Below are 27,444 nucleotides of genomic sequence, written 5' to 3'. Positions count from 1 at the left end.
ATTAATCTCTGGAAAAGGAACTAAGCTTGTTTGACTCAGCTGCAGCATCTTAAGAAACCATCCTGACCTCAGATCCACCTGCTTTGGTCTGCTCCCAGTCTTGTGGTGAGGGTCCACTCCCGGTGGGGAAAAATCTATAGCTGTCCAGTGCTTATGGGATGAATTATTAGCATGCCCACTTGTCCACAGATGACAGCAATTTTCTAAATGGCTATATTGGTCATAAAGGTCATATTTTGATCTATTAGTTTCATGTATTTATTACTCTATAGATTTGGGCATGGATGTGTAGAAGGGCTATTATTTATATACCACCTGCCTTCCATAAAACTTCAAGAGTAGAGTTTCCATTTTAGTTCCCCTTTACAACTAACAGCTAAGAAAGCATATTGAATAAAATCACACAGCGAGCGTGGGGTTTGTGCATGTGTGGGGTGATCATGGGTGTCAGGGTTGGTAGGGGGTAGAAATCAAAGGAAACTACAAACAAGAAAGGAACTTCAAATTATATGCTGAGTTTGTCTCTCATTCAAGATTAGGTAGGTATTCACAAGCCGCATACATCTTTTAAAACTAACCTTTACTCTGAGAGTTAAACAGGATAGAGTGAATTCGCTTAGATAGGATCCTGGTAACTGGGGCGCCTGGGTGGCTCAGTGGATTAAGCCGCTGCCTTCGGGGCTCAGGTCATGATCTCAGGGTCCTGGGATCGAGCCCCGCATCAGGCTCTCTGCTCCGCGGGGAGCCTGCTTCCTCCTCTCTCTCTGCCTGCCTCTCTGCCTACTTGTGACCTCTCTCTCTGTCAAATAAATAAATAAAATCTTTAAAAAAAAAAAAAAGTATCCTGGTAACTGAAGTCAAACAGGCCTAGTTTTCATTCCCATTCAGCACTTTACAAGCGGTGTGACTTTAGGCAAGTTACTAAACCTCTCCAAGCTTTAGCTGGCTAAAATGAGAGCCCACCGTATGAGTTTCTCATGAAGATTATGTGAGATAATGCTTAACATGTTTACCACAGTGTTTGGCATATAGTAATCAATAGACATTAGCTGTTCTATCGTTACTTTGTAAATGAAGACCCGACAGGCAGAGAAAAATAGGCAATGTGTTTAATTTCACCAGGCTACAAAGTGACAGAATGAAGTTAGTAACCGCTGTTTTTAATATTCAACATCAAACCCGGCTTCATTCCTATAAACTTCATTCCCATGAACTAGTTCCTAGGAACTTAAATTGAGATTTAGGGCCTGGCTTCCTTAATATATTCTTTTCTGTGGTTGAGATATCTACGTCCAGTCTTTCTGTTCTACAGTACTATTTATCAGTTCTAATGCTCTAAGAGGTTACTTCCATGAAGCTAAGATCATGAGGAGGTGAATGTTCTTCTATTAAAAAATATAGTCTGCACCTCTCATGTGATACTAATCAGAAATTTCCTTGGGTTGTAATGAATTATAAATAGATCTCAGTTATCTTGCTAGATTTTATGCTCCTGGGTAAGTAGCGTTTGTCTTATCTCTTTGTTTGGTTTACTACCTTATATAGAATGAGCACTTAATAAGCATTTATCAAATAAAAAATAAATGAGAGAACCTGTCAACATTCACTTAGTACTGAATTTCTAAAAAAAAATTGAAATAATGAGATTGTAGAAACAATGACAAAGTTATATCCAATTAAAATGCCATAGGTTTCATATAAGAAAGATATAATTCTCTAGGATGAAAATTAATTGGCATGAAATGCCTTCACACACAAGTGGTGCTTCTATTATATTTGGTTATCAATTATATGATCCTTCCAACTGTTTCACAGAGAAATTTACATTGGGCAATTAATACTTGATGTCCAACAATGAGTCAGGGGAAACTTGGTTTTCTCATATTATCACCAATTCCCACAACAAAAAATCCAAGAGATACTAATAAGTTTTGGAGTCATTACAGGAGCTTTTAAAAGGTATTACATTGCAATGAAGATAGAAAATAGAACAAGATACAGATCTATTGCAACGGGTTGATAGATACGCCTTTATAAACTATTAAATTCCTTACTCCCTATACAGCTTCTTAAACAATATTACATCAGTACTGATACTGGTTTAATATAACTTTTAGTCTAAGTTTTTTTTTTAATCTAAACTTACATTTAGACTTATGGTACATATATTTAATTCAAATTGAGAAGGACATCATTATAAATAGTAAGATACTAAATTCATTAAATGAATAAATGAATGAAGGAATGAAACACTGCTATAGTTAGCACTACATCAAGTTTTAGAATGTTTAGAGAAGATACTTGATTCACACTTCATTGCAAGGATAGCTTCATCTCAGGATTTAAATATATTTTCATGTTTTTTAAAGTTTTCTAGACTAAGATCTAAATTTGATGCTATCATTTTACGTAAAGGACGGCTACGTCATTTTCACAGAGGATATCCTATCACCCTGAGATAAGACTAATTAATGTATGGTGAGTGAGGCACTCATATCAAATCCATAATTTTAGGAACAACAAAAAACACAGTGATCAAGAGAAATATTAAGTTAATGCAATATTTAAAAAAAAATCACATCAGCCAACTATGACCCATTAATTAGCTGCCTATCTTGTGAGTGAGGTTTAATTAGAAGTAGTAACACTGAGTAAGTGTATGCTTCATTACTGGGGTTCAGGCAAGAAGCCTTGCCTGTACAAATTAAATCACATCCTAATAGAAGTCAACACTTAATTCAATCTGTTATTTTGTTGTGCTCAAGTGGTGTCTGCAGAATACAGAACGAATCAAGATTTTTGGAAAACAGCAGAAAAACAATAGTAAGTATTACAGAGATTATCATCTTTGAGCACAGTTCTCTTCCTCCAACAAACAAAATGCGCCAGTCACTGCACTCTCACTTGGACAAACTCTTCTAATTTTATTTAAACTACTTTAACTGCTTTTATTTATATGAGCCTCTGTAGACCCATATTCAATGATTCAAGAAGACGAGATGTGTAAACCCTCCTAATTAGATGAAAAACTAAAAATGGTCTTAGCCACATACATATATTCAAGGCATACTGATAATTTTAAATGGTGAGTTTTTTTTCCTGAACCACAGAGACAAAGGTTATATAAAAAGATAACATATATGTGTGTGTGTGTATATATATATATATGTGTAAATTTTAATATAATCATTTACTGATGATGGCTGTATTCAAAAACTTTATCAGATAAAGACTTCGAATATGACTTAGGAATTATGATTCACATCTTAGAGATTAAAAAATAAGACCCGATGTAAGCTTATTACTGGTGAACAACTACTTCAACAGATTTCTCACCCAAAAATCCATGGTCTTTCTACTAACATGCATTGCTGAAAATAACCTGAGAAGTTATTTAAGCCAACTGCCTTTTTCATATGAAGAAAATGATTCTTGTCCCAATTAAAAACAGAATGAGATCTACATACTAATTTTTCTGATGCCCCAGAACAGGGTTTTTTCCATTACCCATGATAGTAGAAGTATGATTGCCTCACCCAGACTCATTTATTGCTTGTACCCACCTATGGCTGCTAACATGCTCAGAGCTGTACTTTTTCCACCTCAGGAGCTATCGTACTCAGAAATGCTGAGGGAAGAAACTGAAGTCTGTAGCCAATGACTGACTGATGTAAGGGTACTAAGTACCCAGCCTCCTTGCCTTGGGGTGGGACAGCTGACGAGCCACTGATGTTCCAGAGTTCTCTTAGCTCATGGTGAATTGACTTAATCTGAACCATCCCTTTCCTTGGCTTTTTTCCATCTTATCCTGTGCCCTCACTGGATCATAGGTTTTTCCCTTTAGATCGTTCCTGCAAAACACATCTACAACAATCACCTTCTCAGAGCCTGCCTATATAAAAGTCACGCTAAAATATCTATGCCGACTATCTCTTTTGGATATTTCTTTATTTTTATTTAATTTTTAAAAAATTCTCCATCCTTTAACAAGCAAAAGCTGTGATTCTTTTTAGCTTTATCACTGTACTGGGTAAAAACAAAAATGAGAAACATGTCCTCCATACAAGCATGCAAATTAAAAGCTTTTGAAGAAAATCAACAGGGGGGAAATACAAGAGTCTAAAACATTTTCTTCAGAATATATAGTAATCCATACCTCTCATGAAAATATATAATTAAATAAAATTAATTTTAAAGTACAAATACTATCTTTCACTAAATATAACGTATTTTCTTTGTCTTTTCAGACTTTTAATTTTATTTAAGTTGTACTACAGACCAAATATTATATCCTGTTATTATTTCTTTTACATGTTGACCTGATGACTTTGACTATATTGACAGTTTACTCCCTGAAACTTGAAACCTGCTTGTATCAGCACTTTCCATATTTCCTTTCTGTGACAAAGGAAGAGGGGTACCCTCTTTCTATCAAAGGCAACGAACATCTCTATATGAGCTCTGAGAATCATTCCTTCTTATCTTTTTTTTTTTTCTAAAGATTTTATTTATTTATTTGACAGACAGAGATCACAAGTAGGCAGAGAGGCAGGCAGAGAGAGTGAGAGGGAAGCAGACTCCCTTCAGAGCGAGAGCCAGACGTGGGACTTGATCCCAGGACCCTGCGATCATGACCTGAGCCGAAGGCAGCGGCTTAAACCACTGAGCTACCCAGGCGCCCCCCTTCTTATCTTTATAGGGCTTACATTCGGCTTTTCCTTTTTCTGCTGCATCTTCAGTCCCTAATGACCATTTCCCATTCATTGAAAAAATTATACCAAAAAACGCTTCCTAGTCCTAAGCTTCCCTAGTTACCTCTCTGTCTCTCTAGTCGCCTCATTTGGTCGAGTCAGTTCCTCCTTCAAAAGCTTGCTTTCTGCTCTTAGTCTCTTGGACATAACATGTTCTTGATTTTTCCACTACGTATTTGGTCACTTTCTAAAAGAATCATTTTGGGTCTTCTTTCTGTTTCCACCTAAATATATATTTCTAGAACAACCTGTTTTTTAGGTAATAAATTCAAATATTCAGTCCCTTACTGGCATCTCCTTCTAGATTTTTCAAACTCATTTCATATACAATCTATCCACACTGAAATCTCTGCCTGTCATCTGCACCTAAGGGACATATGCTAGACATTGCACTAAGTGGTACAAATACCTAACATGTATGTACACAAAATACACAATCAACATATAAAACTTATAAACACATTGATAAAAATAAGGTCTTTGGCCTCATTGGGATTATAACTTAGTATGGAAAAATAATATTATATATAGTTACCATTCAGTCTAAAATGTGCTTTGTAGAGGAATTAGAAAATGCAAAATACTGTGGTAGTTTGCAGTAGGCATACCTAAATTAATCTGGGGTCAGGTACTATTTACGGAATGCTTTCCAGAGGAAGTTCTATTTAAGCACATTATACTATTGAATTTAATTAATAAACTTCATAGAGATATATCAAACTCTATACCTAGAAAATGGAAGCTACAGCATTTATAACATTATGGATTTTTAAACATGATTATTTAAGAGGCAACAAATACGGGGCACCTGGGCGGCTCAGTGGATTAAAGCCTCTGCCTTTGGCTCAGGTCATGATCCCAGGGTCCTGGGATGGAGCCCCACATCGGACTCTCTGCTCTGCAGGGAGCCTGCTTCCTCCTCTCTCTCTCTGTCTGCCTCTCTGCCTACTTGTGACCTCTGTCTGTCATATAAATAAATAAAATCTTAAAAAAAAAAAAGAGGCAACAAATAAAATCTCAGTAAGTTTCCAAATGTACACATAGGACATATTTTTTGAACACCATGAACAAAATAGAAATGAGTAATATAAGTTTTTTAAATCCATCATAAAAAGAATCAAACTACTCATATTATTTTCTTTCAGAAAACATTTCTAGATAACTTTTCAAACAATGAGGAAATAAACCTAAAATAAAGCCAGTAATAAAACAAGAACAACAAGAATGTGACATATGGAAATTTAAAAAAATATCATCAATGTTCTATTCTGATCAATATTTATATGTAAATGAGTTTATTATATCAAGAAAAAATTCATCTGAGTATTCATCTTACAAATATTAAAAAGAAACCTCCAACCTATATAAGGAAGAGGGCAAAATAAAGATATCTAAAATTGATCAAATGCGTGCTCGCTTCGGCAGCACATATACTAAAATTGATCAAATGCCCAAAAAACAAATACATGATTAAAAATATATTCAGTAAATCACTGAAATATACATTTTTTTTTTCACAAATTTCATTTGGAAAAAAGCCATGAATACCAGTGGAAGTATATAATTAAAACTCTAATGGTAAATATTAAAGAGATTAAAATTATAAGAAACACTATGTATATGCTAGAAATTTGAAAATATGTATAAAATGGGCAATTTCTTGGTAAAATGCAATTTGACTTAATTAACTCAAGAAGTAGAAAACTTGGATAAATAAATTACCATGTGGACCATCTGTTGAAAATATTCTGAGAAAGGTTAATTTAATTTTTTTATAGCAGTTAAAAGAATTTTTCCTACATTTCTATCACCTGCAACAACAATTATAATTTTGGGAATATTAGGGCAGGTCACCCATAACTTTTACAGGACAGGAATAATAAGCATAAACCAAGTCCTACCTACTAACTGTATGTTTAAATATTTAAAAGGTAAAAATAAAGATATCCAGCCAGAAAATAAGATGGTATACCTCCTACCCACAAGAGGTAAACTTTCCAAGTATAAGTACATGAAACTAGAATTTCATATAATGAAAATTAGTAAATTAGCAAAAATAATTTAATTGATATTATACATGCTGGTAGCTGAAGGGTGGGGTGTTTATAATAAAAATAAAATAAAGGCATTTAAAAGAAAAATCTGTATGTTTCATTCCATGTATTTTTGATTCTTTCTACATTTCAGCAAAATCACTAGTTAGGTGGTTTGAGTCAAGATTTTGACAAAACTATGATGAAATTCTTTCTTATTTTTAAAATTTCATCATAAATTGCTAATATAGTACTTAAATTTCTGCTTTCTCATGAAATTGCAACAACGGTACTTAATTATTTTTTTGTAAAACTTTTCAATGTGGCATATTACTAAAAAAAGAAAAATTCTAAAAACAGCAGGTTTTTTACTGACTAAAATCACTCTTCCTTTGAAATTTCATTTTTTCTTTTGAAAAATCATTTTTTCCTAAAAGATTTTAAAATAAATTTAATTTTTTCCAAAGGAAAATAGCCAAACTTACATCAGGTTTTTGTGGGGTTTTTTGGTTTTTTGTTTGTTTGTTTGTTTTGGTAAGCCATGCCAAATAATTGTAGATAGCACAAGTTGAAAATTAATTTGATTTTCTGCCAAAGATCACAATTTGCTTTTAGTGTATCTCATGTCTTATGTTTATTAAATAAACTTGTTTTTTACAGGATTTGGATGGCATTCTTATTGTGCATCTAAGAAGAGTTTTAAGGTCAAATTTTATGTGTGCCTCTCATGATATTTTATCTTTGGGCAGACTGAGAAAGCTTCATGTCTAATACCTGCATTTTTCAAAGAATATCATTGCTATCAACCTAGTAACACATGTATGTGGAAAAAAGAAAGCTTTTGATTTTTCAGTCAAAATTCTAGCTTGTGCATTTCCCCCTTGTTCTTGACAGTATTTACTTTACTCAAGTGAAGCTAAACTTTAATTTTTGCACTTGATCTTAGCCAAAAGGCTGAGAAGCGATAAACTTAATTTTTGAAACTAAATTAAATATTCAATATTTTTATGAAGTAAAATAACTTATTATTCTTATATTTAAGAGTCCATATAGTTGCCAGTATAAAAATTGGTATCATACCACAGAATATTTTTCAGTACCATGTGCAACTGCTGCACACCATCAGGACACACATATATGAGGAACACATAGGGAAGCAAGAAAATGAAAACTCACCCCTTCTGGGAAGTGAGGATGCCAGATTCCATGAGACTCACGCTCTCTAAGAAAAAGGATTTAGCAAGTTGATTTACTTTCTTTCGCATAAGCACTTCTGTTGCTTTAAAATTTCACTGTTCTGAAATAGATGGTGGCGCAACTCAGACACCTTGCAGGCATTTGGCCACAGTTCCCCTTTGTTCTGAGGATCAGGACAAGAGATGTAGAGAAATGTTTCTCTGATGCAGAGTGATGGGTGTTCACAGGAGCTCTTCTGCCCAGGTCTTGCAAGTCTAGTGAGGAGAGGAGCCAGTCTAAGACAAAATGCCAATGGTCTTGAGGATGGCATTGAAAGAAATAGAGAGAACGGGGTCTCTGACAATGTCATCAGGCCCCTAAAGTAATCACCCCTATGACAGACCTATCTCTACAATTCTTAGGTGACAAAAAAGAAGTCCATTAATGGAGGGCACTTTTACTGGCATATCAGTTAGGATTTGAAGAGCACAGGAGAAACTACCTCATGTATATCTGGTATGAAGAATTTAATGTAGGAATTAAGAAAGCATTTTAACATGCGGGATAATGGAAGTCAAGGGAGCTGTCACTGAATATTTCAACCTGAAAAGCTGAAATGTGAAGTTCTGGGCATTCACATGGAAGCTGTCACAATTCTAAAGAATCTGTAGAATTTCTACCAAGTACTCAAAGAACATCAACAAATCAGGATGTTCTCAATAGCTTACTGGTAACTTATTGTAAATACCCTCTCTACCCATTCACCTGGGTACAACTGCACTCAGGGAACACAGGCCTATCTTTCTCTTCAGTCTTCTAAATCTTGCACAGTGGCCTTTCATTAGAAGGGTCTGATCCATACCCCATGCAGGAAGGGACCCTAACAGCATGTAGTGAACGCTGCTCTTCGACTTTCACAGAAAAGAGTGTGGATGGAACCTATTAGGACACCAAGTTGACGACAGACAATTCAACATGTGTGGGTTTTCTTTAATTTACTAAAAAATATTCACATCAGAGCACTATAACCATTCAAATTAGGTAAAGGGAAAAAAGGAGACTTTTTTTAAACTATCGTAATTTACAATATTAAAATTCAAATTTTATAGTGTTTTCTTTATATATGACATGCTGAAGCAATCAAAATGTTTAACAATCCATGATCCATAATATCCCTTGATAATCATTAATTAAATTCAATAATATTCCAATTTTATTTTATATATTTACTATCTATTCATCTGTATTTTAAAAATTATTTAAAATAGGCATGTACTATATTTTAAGATGTTTATTGGGTGGGAGGAATTAATTTTTTATCCTACCTGCCTTTGCTATAATGACATGCCCCTGAAAATATATTAGGATTAATTTACAACTTAGAAATGCTTAATAAATTATTAACATTATTAATATTTATAAGTATTTCCCTTGGCACTGTTCTATAAAAATACACAACAGGTTAATACTGAAGAGATGAGTCATGAAGAATTTATAAAGGTAGGCATTTACAGCTTAAGTAAATAAAACAATTATACACATACTTAATAACAACAAATAGGAAAACTTAGAACACTGTAAGGAACTATATCTAAAACTGAGATCATTCATTTATTCAAAATTATTGATAGCTGCTTTCAATGCACTGTATGCAAGTGAAGTGTAAATACAGATAATGTCAAATTTCTGTCTTTAAATTAATATAAGGATTATGTATAGCATATATAATACATTATACATATATCATAAAATTGTGACAAATCAAATTCTGAATTTAATAAATTACCAAATATAAATATTAATAATATGATACAATATTAAAAAATATTCATTTCAATTCTCATTTTCTAATTTCTAGGATAGGAGGATAACCATATAATTCACCATCCAAACAGGACATGAAAACTCTGTTATAAGAGCACACGTGAGTTCTGTTAATTATGGTGAGTCCCCAGGTTCAAAGAAGAATATATATTCATTGTATGGAAAGGAAATGGCTTTATAAAAGAGGTGTATCTAACATGGATCTTGAAGATTGAATCCTGTAGGAAAATTTCCATATATGTGTAGAAAAGTCATTAACCATGCAGGATAGGAGGAAATCAACCCTTCTTATTATGGTTCTTGAATACTCATACTAAAAACCCAAATATATTACCACAGAGAATATGCATCTATTAGTACATAAGTAGTAATGGGGTATTTGTTTAGCTATTGTCATTTTCAAAATGTTGATGGCACTAAAGAGAAATTTATATTTTTAATAAGGGAATAACAGTGGCCAGAATTAATCAGAGATCTTGGTTAAGGGGCAACATGATAAGTCTGTAACATACAAGAGATCAAAATAGGACAGGAGAAGAGATAAAAAACAAATTGCTATTTAACAACTTTCATTAAGTTGAACTGAAGGTTTATGAATTTGAATTTAAAAGAAAATATATATGAATACTTAATATAAGAAAAATAAAAATGTAAGAAATATGCCATTTTAAAAAGAATGGGCTGAAATTTTAGAATGATTTAAGAAGTAAGTCCAACACAATAGATTGCTTTACTCTTTTTAAAAGAGATTTATTTATTTATTTGAGAGAGAGAAAGAGAGAGCAAGGGAGCAAGTGTGAGTTGGGGGAGGGGCTGAGGGAGAGAAGAAAGAAACCCTAAGCAGACTCCAGAGCCCAGTGCAGGGCTCAGTGTGGGGCTGGATCCTAGGACTCTGAGATCATGATCACAGCTGAAATCAAGAGCCAGCTGCTTAACTGGCCAAGCCACACAGGCACCCAAGTTTCATTTATTCTAGTTTTGAGTGTATACCAATTTTTTTTAATTCTTTAATTTTTTTGGTCTTCTCCCAATGTCTGGATGAGTTACAATTACTAAATCTGTTGGTCTATTTGGCAATTTTTTTCTCTTTTGATACCAGTATGCCTACCTTTCTTTTAATTACAGCATCCTGGATTTGTATCTCTAGCACAGTGTTCAATAAGAAAAGGAATAGTGGCCATTCTTGCCTTCCTCATAGTCTTACTGGAAGTTTCTCTATAGTTTTCCCATTAAGTAATGGGAATAAATTAAGACATCCCAAAATAAGTATTTTGCAAAGAAATTACTTTTGATAATACTGATATTATATAAGAAATTAGGTAAGTCTGATGCATTGTTTACTCTTTATAATCAGAGTAGGACAAAATAGTAAAATTGTCATTAGTTTTTCCATATATTTGTATTACGTGAAATAAGGAACATCGGTTACTCTTATTTCAGACTGCTGATTTTGGAAATTATTAGACTTAATAATATAAGGACAACTTATATAGAAGAATGTCCTAGTCAAAAACATTAGTATAACTCATATAATGCTATTATTTGCAATAATTGAGGTCAATCTATTATATCTCCAAAATACTGTTCTGTTCTTTGTACAATAAATCACATATTGGAACTGTAAATGAGTTGGGAAGTAGCACATGGGAATGGGGCCTCGGTGAGGCATATTTTTTTTATTTTCCATCTTTTTTTTTATGAGACCTTGGGAAATTAACTCATTTTAGCTGAACTTCAGTTATTCTAATCTGTACAGCAAGTATCTCTTGTGCCATGATTATTCTTCCCATCCATTTATTTAAGATATCATTATGATAGGGAATGATACTAGCTTAATTATTTTTCTTTCATTTATTGAGAACCTGGTGTCTTCTAAAGGCATGGAAAGTTCTAGTTCTTTTTCCTTCTATGCCTTATGTCAGCCAGGGGAAATACCGTGTTAAATTCTATTTTCATTTACCTCTTCCTTTTCCTCTTATGAGAAAAAGAAATACACAAATAAACATGATTTTATGTTGATAGATATGAATTTCAGATGGGTTAGACTAGATCATATAGTACAGTAAATTCTCAAAACCTCAACAGTTTACACAATCAACTTTTATTTCTTCCTCATGTAACTTATGTACCAAGAGTTGCTTTGTTCATTGCACATTCTCTAGGACCAAGGGCACCCTAGATTTTATCTCAATAGTCTCCTACTCACTGCTTTAGTGGGACAGCACTTATTGAGCGCTGTCAGTAAATATTATTAAATATCCCTTATAGGGACACTACATAAACTGTCTTCTGAAGACACTTGGCTAGAAATTAAAGACTTGAGTCTTAATAATGATAATATAATAATAAGAGCAATTACTTGTCCAGCACTGGCTACACACCAGATAGTAAAGCTATATATACTTTAGCTCACTTGGCTCCAAACAACCACCCTCTGAGACAGGTCTATTAGTACGCTCATGTTATACATGAGGCAATTGAAAAAACAAAAAGGTAAGTAATCAGCCCAAGATCAAATGCTAGCATGGACAACACTAGGAAAAGGAAGGGAAAAGTAGGGGAGGGGGGTACCAGGGGGAGAGGAACCTTGAGAAACTGTGGACTCCAAGAAACAAACTGAGGGTTTTAGAAGGAAGGGGCCTGGGGGGATGGCTGAGCCTGGTGATGGGAATTAAGCAGGGCACGTATTGCATGGAGGACTGGGGGTTATAAGTAAACAATGAATCTTGGAACACTATATCAAAAACTAATTTTGTACTGTATGGTGACTAACACAACATAAAAAAAAAAAAATGTTTGTAAGTGGGAAAGCCAGGATTTGACCTTTGACAATCTGGCCCAGAGATTGTGCTCTCTCAGTAAGCTAAAATGCCTCCCTTTGTGGAGGATTCCACCTTCACTAAAGTTTCTAACTTTGGAGGAGTCATTTTCCTTGTTTTGTTTTGCTTTATTTTTCCCTACTATAAAAAAGGAAAAACAAAGCCATAAGAGACTCTTAAACTCACAAAACAAACTGAGGATTGTGGGGTGGGGGGGGGAGGAGAGTAGGGAGGAGGTGACTGGGTTATGGACATTTGGAAAGGTACGTGCTATGGTGAGTGCTGCGAAGGGTGTAAACCTGGTGATTCACAGTGGTGTACCCCTGGGGCTAATAATACATTATATGTTAACAGAAAATAAGAAATTTTTTTAAAGAAAAAAAAAGAAACAAAACAAAACATTGAAACCAAATTATCCCCAGATCCCACTTTCCATTTCAGGAATCTATGCATAAGGGAAGGAAAGCGGTTTTACATGACAAACCTTTAGATACAAGAATCTCCACAGTTTCTATTCAGATATAACTGACAGAAGTGACATAAATCTCACTTGTAACATCCGATGCTCTCATGTTGTTGTACTTCAAAGACAAGGAACAATTATAGCTGTTCAATAAGGGAGGTTTGCTCATTATAATTAATTAATAGCAAACATAAATCAGTTTCAAGAATGCCAGGCCCAAGACAAGTTAGGAGCATCATATTATAACCAAAAGAAAGTTAAAGAGTCAAAGGCATCTGAAACAACCACTGATTAAATACATCACAAATTTCTCTGAAAAGTTCAAAACTCTTAACTTTTTTTAGCACTTCAGTGTCTCCAAGAAGCAGTTATAGAATCTTAATTTCATAGTCAAACATATGTGAGAAACGCCAGATTAAGCAAAATTAAGCAAATTTCTTAAAACCTTTTCTATGATGATAGAATCACATACTTAGAGAGAACAGCCTTTCCCAACTTACTTAGCTGTGAAACTCCTATTTCTCTCATGAAGCATCTTGTGTGAATAATGGCCCCTGAAATATTCTTTACAAAATACTGATTTCAGAGTTAAGGGAACATGAAATAGAAAATAGCGTGTTTATTTTAAATCCCTGGGAACTTGAAAGAAAAACTTGTAATTTTAACTCTCTTAATAATGTAACTTTCTGATTATAAGTTCAATTTCTCTATGTCTTGATATTTACATGTGTGTATATATATACAAAAATTATTGAGGTGCCTGGGTGGCTCAGTGGGTTAAGCCTCTGCCCTCGGCTCAGGTCAAGATCTCAGGGTCCTGGGATCGAGCCCCGCATCGGGCTCTCTGCTCAGTGGGGAGCCTGCTTTCCCCTCTCTCTCTGTCTGCCCCTCTGCCTACTTGTGATCCCTCTCTGTCAAATAAAAAAAAAAAATTAAAAAAAATTATTAAATCTCTACGTGTATATATACATATATCATTTTCTCTCTCATATATATATACACACATACACATATATATGTATAAGGAGCCTAGATATGATTCTTATACACATTATATATTCAAATATGAAACCTTGTCAGTTGAGCTCTGGACAAAATCATCAACTTTCTGAAATGCTATCCATACTAGAACTCTATTATATGTAACCATGTTCTTAGAAGAACATTGTATAGGGGTGGGAGTTGGTAAGAATCACCTTAGATAGGGTAAAAATGTCCACTGAAATATAATCTTCACTCATTTTTTTTATCCCAAGCTACAACTCAACTGCTACAAAGGTCAGCAGTTACAGTCCTCAGCGGATTCTTAGAAGTAGAATGAGGGAGTTTGAAATGATTTGTTCTGTCACCTGTTCCCAGAAAAACTGACATAATTTAATATGATGACTATTCTACTTTACCTCGTTAAACTGGTAAAGGAGAGCTGGATAGAATCCTAAGTAATTTATGACTTACTACTTATAAAATATGAGTTTGGGATTTTTAAACTCTACTTGGCTCCTACCGCCTAGCCAAAAACATCTGTATGCATATAATAGAAAACCTGGAGTAAAATCCCTTCTAAGTCAGCCAAGGCAGTGTAAATAAGCATATTGCCATGTAAATATGGCATTAGCAAAACAATGATTTGAAAAGAGTTATCCTTTATATTACCTTGGTTTAGAATCAGTGGGTTACCAAAAAAAAAAAAAAAAAAAGGAAAAGAGGAAACATTCCAAGTAAGAAAAATAAACAGAGAAAAGGAAAATAAAACCCCTTCAAATAGTACTCCAGTATTGTGGTTGATAGCCTGGTTAGAGGTTAACTATGCAGGTATTAAGAGAGGTCTGCAAAGTATATTTTCAAAAGTAGAGTTTCTGAAACCAAAATGAGAGTCATCTATCACAGGAGTGCCAAAAAGAACAAACTGTTATATTTCCTTGCTATTGCCTAGAATTAGTCTAAATCCACATGTTAACTTTTGTTTTATAGTGATCTCTGGACATGGAAAGTTGTGTGTGTGTGTGTGTGTGTATGTGTGTGTGTACGTGTGCGTGCATGTGTTTGTGTGTGTTTAACTGATTGAAGTTTTGGAAAAATAAATAATTATCACTTAAGAATCGTGTGTTTGATCAAACTTTTTTAGAAGCTGTGGCAAACAGAGAGGTTTATTATACATTATTAATATATATAGGGTAGTATAGTTCAACTCCAGAGACAGAATGCCAAGGAAGAAGTAGCAATTTTGTAAGCAGATAGACTATAATCAAAACAAAAAATGTTTGTGTCCTTCTAATCTCTTTATTGGAAAAAATGAAGCAAGCATAAAAGCAAATATCTAATATAGTCCAAAAAGGAGCAATGTTCCACAGAGTTTCTGATAAACCTCTTTGTAATATTCAAAGTCACAACTTGCTAGGGCTTTATTACAGACAAATGGAATAGATTATAAAGAGTTGGCCATAAACCTAACCTTCTTCGATTTGTAAAGTACTTACCAAATTTCTAAATATGATTTTTCATTATGCTTCTTTTCAGAGGTACTACTAGGGAAGAATGTCATGAATGCTATTTCAGATCTGTCATATATAATCTTCTAATCTGCCAACTTTTTGCAACTAAAGATGAGCTCATGTACAAACTGACAAGAGGTGGGTATGAGTCTAGGCTTTCTTGAAGGTTGTTAAAAGTTTAAGTCCCCCCATTGTGCAGATATGCTCTGAATTGGCTTGGTAATTTTTATAATGACAGCTGCTGTCAGGTGAGAGGGTAAATTATTCAGTTCAACTGGGAATGTTGTCAGGAGCAGTAAAAAGGTGCTAGAAATAGAAGTGGTCCCAGATATTGGAGAGTGACTTGTGTAAGCTTATCAAATCTCTCTGGGAATCCTGGATGTTTCATTTTCCCCTAGGTATGCTTTAAAATCATTTACTCTTGCTGATGATTACAATTTCTTTCCATAGAAAGCAAAGTGGAAAATTTAATCAGATTAACTGAAATAAGAAAAAACTCAGAGATGTCAAAAAAATCTGGAGATTTTGGCCTTGACATCTCCAAATCTTGATAACTCCTTACAAATGATATTACTACCAATCACTTTTATTAGTAGTGCTAGCACCAATACTATAATTGTACTACCTATTTTAATGTATATATATTCATAAATGTCTACAGCTTTCAATTATCTCTCTAGAAGTGGTCAACCCAAATAGGTTACCATTTTATACTGAAATTTGGATAATTATTTTTTCTAGGTAAGACGCAGTCTAAGACATACTAAGATAAGTTCTAAAGATCTTATGGGACTGTGGTACCCTAAATGAATAGGACAGGAATTATGTTATCTTTTGGTGTAAACTGAGCTATAGGCTAGTTTCAGAGAGTTATTGGAGTTGTTGTTCTATTTTATTTCTCTCATTTTATTTTTTGTCTTCTTGGTATTTTTTAAATTTCTGAGTAAAATTTTATAAAACTGGAGATTTCACATAAATATACAAATTCTTATCTTCTAAGGAAAAGCAGAATATATGGAACAATAAGGATCATGTTCAAACGTGCCAAGAGTGAGCTCTGATAGAATAGCTGCAGTTCCCTGGAAATGCCCAGAGGTCATTAGAGTGCCCATCTGGCTGGTATTACACACTTAGGTTACTTATCTGGTCTCTGTAAACATTTGAGACTCAGCATTTATCAGTAGACAACAAAAAGATCCAAGTAGCAATAGGTTCTTACAAGTGACTAGAAAAAACAAACAAACAAAACAAAACAAAACAAAAAACTATAGGCAATATTTAACTGATATAGCAAATTACTCAAAAGTTACTTAAGATCTGAGAGGTCCTATGATAGGGAGCCAGACCTTTTAGCAGTGATTTTTACCCAGTTGCCTTTGATGTCTCTAGATAGTGGCCGATAAGACCAAATCAGGTCTCCCAACATCCAGAGAGAAAGGAACACGTTACTGAACAGCAACAGTGACAAAGGCCCAGGCAAATGTTAAGTCATACAACTTGGGGGTCCTGGAGATTGAGTTTCAAGAACTAGGTCACACTGTTACTGTTGGAAGAGCAGCACGTATTACTTGAAACTGAGTCCCAGTAGACACAGTTTATTTACTATCTACTCTCTTAGGTCAAAATTGGTATCTGTCAACAGCTTACAAGTAGGGTCCAGCAACCCACTGCTGCTCTAAGATGAGAATGGTCCAGAGACTCAAGTCTGAGCAATTAAAACACAAGATAAGTATCAGATCTGGAGACCTGGGCATTAAACAGTGCATTTTGTCTACACTGACATGTGACTAAGTTATCAACCAAAAAGGGTTTCTTTCTAATAAACTGAGTCCAAAGCAGATATCTCAAGGCATAGCACAGCACAGAACCACATGGTACTGACCATCTGGATGAGCTGGGGTCAAATAATGGGAACTTCACTCCTCCATATGTAAACTAAAAATAATATTAGTGCCTTGCCAGAAGTGTTATTAAGATTACTTGAACAAAACATACAAAGTGTTTAGAAGTAACTTCTTCCTGGATAAAGATTGATAATGTTGATATTGAAGGGGCAACAGGGTAGACTACATTTAAAAGGAAACCAAATTTAATACTGCCTGAAATAGAATGAAACATTTTGAGGAATGGATTCTAGCAATTACTGCAGTTGGTGGATGAGGCCAGGTGGATACATGGCTTCTATTGACTAACTCCTATTTCTTCTTCTAGTCTCACATTTGTTGCCACTTCTCCCAGGAAAGTTTCTTTGACAGGCTAACTTGAGTCAAGTGCTTCAGCTTTGTGTTCTCATACCATTCTGTCATTTCCTTATCATAGGGCTGTTTGTGATTCATTGTGAGGAACTGTTTAATTATCAGGTCTCTCTCAGTAAGCCATAAACTCCATGGGGTCATTCATTCTAATTTATGCTATATACGAAAGCCCAACACTAAACAGATAGGAGCAGTAAATAACAAGCAATAAATACTTGCTAAATAAATGCATCAATTAATCTATCAATTGCCATAGCATATCACCCGCTCACCCCCCAACTCGGGTAAGAGTGCTATAAGTAAGATCATCAGATACACAACTAGCAGCACCCAGAACTGGCGTGATAATTCCCAACTTAGGTCTAATGTGAAATCATTATGACATGAAAGTATAAGGTTGTTGCTCTTACATAAGTCCAGAACTATTTGAGAGATTTATAATCCCCCATGTTTGGAAATCAAAGGGTGATTATTTATCCCTTGGAAAGCTATGAACATTTTCCAATCCTGGAATAAGGCGATTTTTAAATGCTGTACATTGTAACACTCAATTATTCATTCACACAGCAACTATTTGAGTAGCTCTTATCCTAGATTTGAGGGATACAAAAGTGAACATGATAAATATGGTCTTTTGTTTTCATGGAGATTACATTCAAGAGAAGAATAGAGAAAACAAAGAAATAAAAAACCAGGCAAATGAGATAACATCCAATATTGAAAGGTGTCATGCAAGAAAGTAATATTGGATAATGGGATGCAGAGGACTGGGAGGTAATGAATACAGCTATTTTAGATCAGGCAGTCATGACTTTTTATTTCAGAGATGAACAATGAGAAGTTACTAGTACTGAAAAGATCTGGGGGGGATACTATTCCAAACAAAAGAAAAAAAAAACACAGAAAAAGGCTTTCAGGGTGTATGTGATATGAGCAAAGGACCAGGAGAGCAAAGGAAGCTAGAGCATAAATTGGAAGAGGGAGAATGAAGTGAAATAAGATAAGGGGCTTGGGAGGGGGTAGGATCCCTTAGGCTTTGTGCATCATGGCAATTTGGCTGTTACTCTGATTCTAATGGATAACCCTGGGTTTTTTGTTTTTCAGCATCATTTAAGTTATTAAAAACCATCATGGCTATTATAAGAAAAATGTACACACTCTGTTATGAATGCTGGATGAACACATTATATATAAACTTCAGACATCATTAATAATGATGTTGCTAGAGATTTGCTTCTTTTTCAATGCTGCATAATGATTTAGAAATCCTTCTGGCTGAACACTGCAGTCCAATTGTTCTCTATTTTCCAATATCCCCAAAATGATTTCGTTGACAGATCAATAAAAACAGCCTTAATTAAGGCAGTGCAGGTCACAGTTCACATCAAAGACAGCTGATATTAATTGGAACCCCAAATGACCAAACTACAGAAAAGTCTCCTACGGTCTACATAGCACCACCATGCAAATCATCCCACACAGGTGGCAAGGTTATTCATGCATAATTTCCCATGATGTCTCTTCAGAGTCTGAAGCATTCCATACAAAATGGGACATGCCATTTTCTCTTTTGCTTGCAACCAATTGAAATTCAGATTGAAGAAACTTAGAAAACTCTGTTTTTCCTGATGTCATTTTGTTTTCTCACCAGGAAATGTGTGGGACACACTTGGATGTTACCTTCTTGCAGCATGTCATCAGGGTGAGCTTATAATTGATGCTAACTCTCAAGCTGGCTTTGACTTACTGTCCACAGCAGAGCTGAGCTCACAGCATTTGGCCATTTGTTATAAATTCATCCAAAGTTTCACAAATAGGTCTCCTTGATATCTTATTACACTATTACCTTTAAATGCCCATATCAATCACTGACAATTCTGAGTGATGTGTAGATTTTAGCAGGTCTCCTGGTCCATAAACAGACTATGTAATATATGTTCCATCAGTTATCTCAAAACAAATCATGTTTTTTGTTTTTGTTTTTGTTTGTTTTTTTGTTTTTGAGGTTTTTTTTATTTATTTTTTTGTTTGTTAGTTTAGTTTAGTTTAGTTTAGTTGTTTAGTTTTAGTGGTTGGGAGTGTTCTTGCCTATTCTCTTCCAGGCTAAGGACTGGTTAGTGAAAGTCAAATAAGGCAGTGATTGCTTTTCTTAAGGAGTACGGAGAATAGCTGCTTAACCAACAGTTTCATGTTATATCTAAGAACTAGGTGCTATAGCCTCCTTCCCTTCTCCCTTCTCCTTGCAGCAGTAGATTCTTAATCACTGGAAGCCTCCTCTCCTGAGGTGAATCTTTAATAAAACTCTGAAGGATAGACTGAATTCATTCTATGAAAAAGGAATTCTTTGCATACTTGATGGGGGGCAGGAAGGACTGGGGATCCAGAGCAAATGTGAGGACTGTAGGAGGAAGGCAGCTTCCCCTCACTGAGCCAGAAGGGAAGAAGTAGAGATTTAGATAGAGATACTGTCAACTGTTAGAGAAGGAGTTGGGGTGGCCATAATTATCTCAGAAAGTATGAGGCTGGGACACCTGGGTGGCTCCTTCAGTTGGGCATCTACCTTTGGCTCAGGTCATGATCCTGAAGTCTTTGGATCCAGCCTTGCATAGGGCTCCCTGATCAGCAAAGAACCTGCTTCTCCCTCTATCCCTCACACTGCTTGTGCTCTCTGTCTCTCAAAAAAATAAATAAATGAAATCTTAAAAAAAGAAAAGAAAAGAAAGCATGAGATTGGTTTATCTTTGTAGGGAGAGGGAATGGAGCTCAGGTTTTGTAGAGATGGTGGACTGCTTGTGACTGCCGGTGTGGGAAACAGAAAGAAGGAAGTTAAGCTGGAAAATGCAGGGCTCAGTCAGTTAAACCTCTGTCTTTGGCTCAGGTCATGATCTCAGGGTCCTGGGATTGAGCCCGACATCAGGTTTCCTGCTAAGTGGGGAGTCGGCTTCTCTCTCTTCCCCTCTATTCCCCCACCTCTCTCTGCTCTCTCTCGTGCTCTCTCCAATTCTCCAATGAATAAAATCTTTTTTTTTATATTTTATTTATTTGACAGAGAGAAATCACAACTAGGCAGAGAGGCAGGCAGAGAGAGAGGAGGAAGCAGGCTCCCCGCGGAGCAGAGAGCCCGATGTGGGGCTCGATCCCAGGACCCTGGGACCATGACCTGAGACGAAGGCAGAGGCTTTAACCCACTGAGCCACCCAGGCACCCCCAATGAATAAAATCTTAAGAAAAAAAAAAAAGACTAGAAAATGCAGCTGTGTGCAAGTTAGTAGTTTGTCAGAAATGCCAATATTAGGAGCGTGGGAAGTTTTGATGGAAAAATAGTTGTGCTTCTATTATATATTAAAATAATTATTTGGGGGATGAATTAACACAGTTGGCTAGTTGTACTACACAAATAAAATAGTGTACACAAAATATTTGTACTATGTAAATAAAATAAAATAGAATTATTTAAAAATGTTTTGGGGATGTCAGTGATTTTATGATTCAAGCTTACAATTTGCAACTTCACTTACAAACCTGGGATTTCTTCCCATGAGATCTCACTCCTGATAGTCTCCATTCTAATTTCTCCCTTGACTCAGCCATCCCCACTCTACCTGTATCTAGACACCCAACTTTCCAGATCACCAGCTCTTTGTCCTCACATGGCTCCCTCCATTCCAATTTCCTATAAAACTTTAGACTTTGATCATTGAGTTACCATATTATAAATTCATTATGGGAGAGAAATCTTTACATTTTTTTTCCTTTTTTTTCCTCTACAGGAGAATTCCCAGCCAAGCTGCACATTGAAACGTACTGTTACTTCATCTCCATACCTAACTCTTAAATCAGAATTCCCTAGAAGTAGGCCCTAGGCATTGGTGTTTGGAGAAAGTTCTCCAGGAGATTTTAAGGTGCAGCTATATCAACTATAGTGTTAGGACCTAGCTGGCACCCAGAGGAAAGTAATGTTTGTATATAAGAAGAAAACTAGCCAGCTGAATACAAGTCAAACTGCAAAAGCACAATCATCAGAATTGTTACTCCTTTTGTAATAGGAGGGTCAATGTCCTTGAAATCATGAATGTTTCAGAGCTAGGTATTATCAACAACAGTGCAATTTAAGTAAAGTTCATTTGTTGGAATACTCAAACATGCTGTCAATCTGACCATTCACCTACGACTAATTTATTTAGTGGGGGAAAAAAGGCAAGGGTTCTACCGAACTGTAATCTTCTTATGCCATTTTCTAAGAGGAATAAAAGGTAACAAAAAACAATTACATTGAAACAATGTTCTGACCTCAATAATCACACATTGAAAATACTTTTATCTGGAAGAAGCCATTAGGAGAAACTTCGAACAAGGTGAAAATAGCTTTTGTGTGTTTGGGATAATAGTAACTCAGCAGGACCACAAAAGTAAAGCCCTATTAAATCTACTTCACATTCTACAATCCTAGCTTCTTTCCAGAGTAACTCTTTGACTCCTGGTTTCAAAACTTTCTGTCCTCAACCCAGATTAAAATAATATAGTCATCTACCCAGTTTTCATGAACATTACATTTTTCACTAGGATGTGGCAGGCATGATGGGAATAGAAGAGAAATATATATGAAGGTATATTTTATTTATAGAAATAATAATTCATTTTGTTGCTGATTGTTTGTAATATGCTAAGGGACTAACAAGTCATTTGAAGGAAAGGCTAAGAGCAAAATTACTTTAGCCTGCCCCTTATCACTTCTGAGCCACATGCTACCTTTAAAATTTTTTTTTATTTTTTAAATTTTTTATCCCCATTACTAATAATATCTCTGCTTCTTATCTCATGATAACACAAAACTCATCCAGTCCTGCCTTTTCTGGAAAACTGTAGTTCTGGAAGTTTCCCTTTTCCTGTATTCCCTTGCCCCTTCCTTTATAAAGCTTTCCTTTAGCTGGCTAACGTTTGGAAAAAAAAATAGAATCCTTTAAAATAAACTAAAATTCCTGGAAAAAGTAACAAAATAACATTAAAAATTATTTAGAAAATGAAGAGAAAATTTTTGTATAAATTTAGTATTCTGATAAAGTATGAATCATCGTTTTGTTTTGTGTCTCTGTATCATATTCATGAATAATTTTACATATCTTTTCAATTGAGTCTCCTCTCCCCACACTCTTTTACTGTCACTCTCCCCATAACTTTAGGTCAAACAGCTGGTTAATGGTGAAAATAAAACTCTAATCAAGTTCAATTTGACTCCTAATCTGCCATTCCCTCCCCACCCCCCTGCATTTGCAGTATCTGGTTATGTCTTTGAAGTTACACCAGAAATTGAGAACTTGTTTGGAGGTTCAACCTGAGGACATTCAGCAAATAATTTCCCTATTTTGAAGAATTATCTGTTCTATCAGGCAAGTTCATCCTATTCCTCAAATTCGTAGCTGCAAGAGCAACACATACAGAACATGGAGAGAAGCCAACTGCACTGTTTCTACTGTCCGGTGAGTACAGGAAGCTGCTGAGCAATGGAGAAACAGATGTGGTAGCTCACCCATTTCCTGGGAAGTGCAACTGATGTGAAAGTGTAGTCACCCTACACTAATGACTCTATCAGAAAAAAGTCCCTCTTGAATCACTCCAAACACTCAGGATCCATTCAGGATCAGAGAGCCTAGATAATTCCATAAAATAATCTCAAATACAGATGTATTAAAAAAGATGACCACTGAGGAAGGTAGAGCAATCCAAAGAGAAAGAAGTAGAAAGTACCCTCAGCTCTAAAGCTGGAAATTCAAAGGAAGGATATTGCTGTGGGAAACGAAGTACAGGGACCACCATGCAGGAGCCAGAAAGATAGCAAACAGAGCACCTAGTAGGTAGTAGACATGAAAGAGAAAACAGAAACTCCTCAAATCAGTATCAAAGCAGGGGAGAGAATGAGAAGTAATCAGGCTTCTCCTATTTCCTACCCTCAATCTCTTGCCATTGCCTACATTTGTAGAGAGTAATAGAAAACTGTTGAGTGAGGGAATGGAAAGGGAAAAGGATTTGAGAAAAAAAATGACTGACCCAGCTTCCAATCCACTTATTACTTAATTATGAAGATAAAGTATTGAAAGAAAATCGGGGGCACCTGGGTGGCTCAGTCAGTTAAGCATCTGACTTTGGCTCAGATCATGATCTCAGGGTCCTGGGATACAGCACTGCATCAGGCTCGGTACTCAGTGGGGAGTCTGCATGTCCCTCTGACCCCTTCCCTGTTCATGCTCTCTTGCTTGCTCTCTCTTTCAAACAAACAAATAAATAAAATCTTTTTTTTTTTTTTTTAGATTTTTCTCTATTTATTTGAGAGAGAAAGAGAGCACAAGCAGGGGGAGGGACAGAAGGAGAGGGGAAGCAGACTCCCTGCTGAGTGGGGAGCCCCACACCGAGCTTGACTGATCCCAGGACTCCAAGATCATGACCTGAGCCAAAGTCAGATGCCCAACCAACTGAGCTACCCAGGCATCCCTAAGTAAATAAAATCTTTTAGAAAAATAAAGAAAATAAAATACTTATTACCTGTATCCAGTAACATCCAAATGTATTATCGTCACAATCATTTTTTTAAAAAGACTTTATTTATTTATTTGACAAACAGAGATCACAAGTAGGCAGAGAGGCAAGCAGAGAGAGAGAGGAGGAAGCAGGATCCCTGCCGAGCAGAGAGCCCAATGCGGGACTCGATCCCAGGATCCTGAGATCATGACCTGAGCCGAAGGCAGAGGCTTAACCCACTGAGCCACCCAAGTGCCCCATCACAATCATTTTTGACTACCACTAGTCTTTTCAGCAAAGTAAAGTGGGCAAATGAATTCACTCTGACTAACCACGCTCAATTTAATTCCAGTGGGGCCATCAGAAAGACTCACTTCATATAGCCATGTCTGTTGATACTTTAAAATCTACTGAAGAAGACATATATGTTAAATCTTCCTTAAGTGTTACTTAGATAATTCAAATCTTTCACCAATCTTTATCTTATACTAAATGTAATATGAATAAAATTTAACCTTTATTATATATATGGTTATATTCCACAATTTTCTCTTGCAACAATTATAATATTATTTGGTACTATCATGAACATTTTTAGGAAAATTTTCTTCCCAACCTAGTAATAAGCTCTTTGTGGACAGAAACAATGAATTGATAGGTCTATTATTACCAATAACACCTGATTCAGTATTATCCATTTGGTGATGAATATCGGAGCTAATGAAATACAACTCCTTCTTTCCTTTTCACACAAATAAATAAAAATGTATAGGATGTATGGGAGATGATCTAGGTGTACAGGAAAAACAATACTATAAAGCATTACTGAAATAACAAAATGATATTATTAGGTTAGAAATGTTAGAGCAGGAGTAACATCACCAAGAGAGTGACAGGTTGTTCTTGACTTCATCCCCTCACAAGAAAAACAATTAACAAGTATTCAAGAATAAAACATCACTGTGAGAATCCTAGAATGTGGGTTTTAAGCACTGCTGCCCCCCACCCCCAGCACTACAGAAACTATGACAGACTGCATTAGACAAAAAGAGAAACAGCTATACTTTGACTGCACTGCCCCTCCCCCAGGCCAACCCAGCACCACAGAGACATCTCCCTAAGCCTTCAGTTCCTCCAGTTGGAAAAGTGAGCCCCTGGGGAACAACCAGCACCATCCCAAGCATTGTGGGACTTCATGAAAGCCACTACCCTGATCTCACACCATGAATTGCTGGGGAATGTATGGGGGTCAACCACTGAGAATCTGTGATGGAGAAATGAGGAAGGGCTTGCAACAACTAGTACATGTATCTTGGCAGACAGAGTTCATACCTGTAGTGCCCAAGTAGGAATCCCAACTGGAGGTTTTGCTCATGTGCAAAACCAAGTCAGGGACATATTCTGACCAGGGGACTAAGTGGTACAGATCTACCTGATTCAAATACAGGAGTTTGCTGGCATAGAGCTTAGTTTGTCTATGCCCAGGTAGGGAGTTGAATCATAGCACCATCTACTATGGAGAATGCCTTCCAGCCCCATCTGACCAGAAGAGCTAAAGGCAATTCCTGGAAGTAGTACAGTACAAAGCTGATTTCCCCCAGAACAAAGCCAGGATCAAAGATGTTCCTGTGCTACACATAGGCAAAGGGATTAATGCGTAGCCAATGATAAGGGTGGTGTCCAGTCTCTTCCAACCAAAGAGATTGTTTGGTAAATTGGAAATAACCTGGAGTAACCCCTTCCCCTCCCACTCAGGCAAGGGAGCTAAGACTCAGTCCCTCCTGCTGTGGAAAGTATCTTCCAGCCCCATCTGACTAGAAGGGCTGGGGACAATACCTGGAAACTACAGAGGTCAGTAGCATTCAACCCAAGAGACAGCAAGGTAAAGCCAATAGTTTGCCAAACAGTCAATGGTCTTATTTGGTCATGGAACTTGGGGTGTGGGTTGGCTTGAGTTTAGACAACAAAGAGTTTTAGTGGCTTTAGGGCTATATCTCCCACTGTGCCTGGGCAGGAATCTAATTCATAGACCTGTTCATTGCTGAGTACAGCCTTATTTAGCTTATCTGACTCGGGAACTTAAAGCAAATTGGAAGCAACACAGACCATTCAAAAGCACTATACACAGTAGCATTAGAACAGAGCGCAGACCAATGGGTTCCTTCATCTGCAGAGCAAATCTTGTTGCTTCACCTGATTAGGGAATTCAGTGTACACTCTGGCCTGATTCAGGTTCCCAAACAACAAACTATATCGGTCCTGACTTCTGTCCTGAGGTCCTGCCAGGGCAGGGAAGTTAATTCATAGACCTGTGTGGTACTGAATATAGTATCCAATACTGATCATCTGGTAAGCCTGACCAGAAAATCCAAACAAACATCCTACAGCTTCACTTGTGTAGGGAACAAAGCCAGCAGTCTTACCCAACTGCTCTCAGTCAATGTTACTTCCCCATCCCTGGCCTCAGAGTTTGAATAACAGACTCACCCAAAAATAGACGATAGTAGCAGGACCTACCTGCCCAAGGACATTAAGAGCAGACAAACCCAGAAACCCAAACTGAGAATCTGGTAAAGAAATGTCTCTCCAAAAGCAAACTGGTAGAAGAGGAGTCCCTTCACTCAAATGCACAAATACCAATGTAACGAATCAAGAATCATGAAAAATGAGGTAAATATAACACCATAAAAGAAAACTAATAAAGCACTAATAACTGACCCTAAAAAAATGGAGATCTGTAAACTGTCAAAAATTTCTGAATAATCCTCTTATGGAAGTTTTGTGATCTATAAAAAATACAGACTAAACAAAATTTGAACAACAAAGCATGATCAAAATAAGAAGTTTGACAAGGAAATAACAACCATCAAACAAAATATACATAAAAAACCATAAATCCTAGAGTTGAAAAATATAATAACTGAACTGAAGAATATATTAGAGAGTTTAAAAAGTAGACCTGACCAGGATCAGAGTCAAGATGGCGGAGAAGTAGCAGGCTGAGACTACATCACGTAGCAGGATATCAGCTAGATAGCTTATCTAAACATTGCAAACACCTACAAATCCAAAGGGAGATTGAAGAGAAGAAGAACAGCAATTTTAGAAACAGAAAATC

General features: G+C 36.0%; 1 protein-coding gene across 4 annotated transcripts in view; it reads right to left on the bottom strand.

Annotated features, from left to right (window-relative positions):
- The window catches only part of LRRTM4 (leucine rich repeat transmembrane neuronal 4), a 757,200-nt gene that overhangs the window by 410,274 nt on the left and 319,482 nt on the right, over nucleotides 1-27,444 (bottom strand). The window contains exon 3 of one of the 4 annotated variants that reach the window (XM_045979714.1): nucleotides 8,179-8,235. The exons of the other annotated variants lie outside the window; for them this stretch is intronic. Coding sequence (XP_045835670.1) covers nucleotides 8,203-8,235 — 33 coding nt within the window. The 3' untranslated portion in view covers nucleotides 8,179-8,202. Of the gene's footprint in view, nucleotides 1-8,178; nucleotides 8,236-27,444 lie in introns of those variants that run through there. 4 annotated transcript variants of the gene reach the window in all.

The sequence above is a fragment of the Meles meles genome, chromosome 15 (genome assembly GCF_922984935.1).
Source record: "Meles meles chromosome 15, mMelMel3.1 paternal haplotype, whole genome shotgun sequence".
In the NCBI taxonomy this organism is placed as follows: domain Eukaryota; kingdom Metazoa; phylum Chordata; class Mammalia; order Carnivora; family Mustelidae; genus Meles; species Meles meles.
The sequence above is the reverse complement of the archived record's forward strand: the minus strand, read 5'-3'. Positions and strand labels throughout refer to the sequence as shown.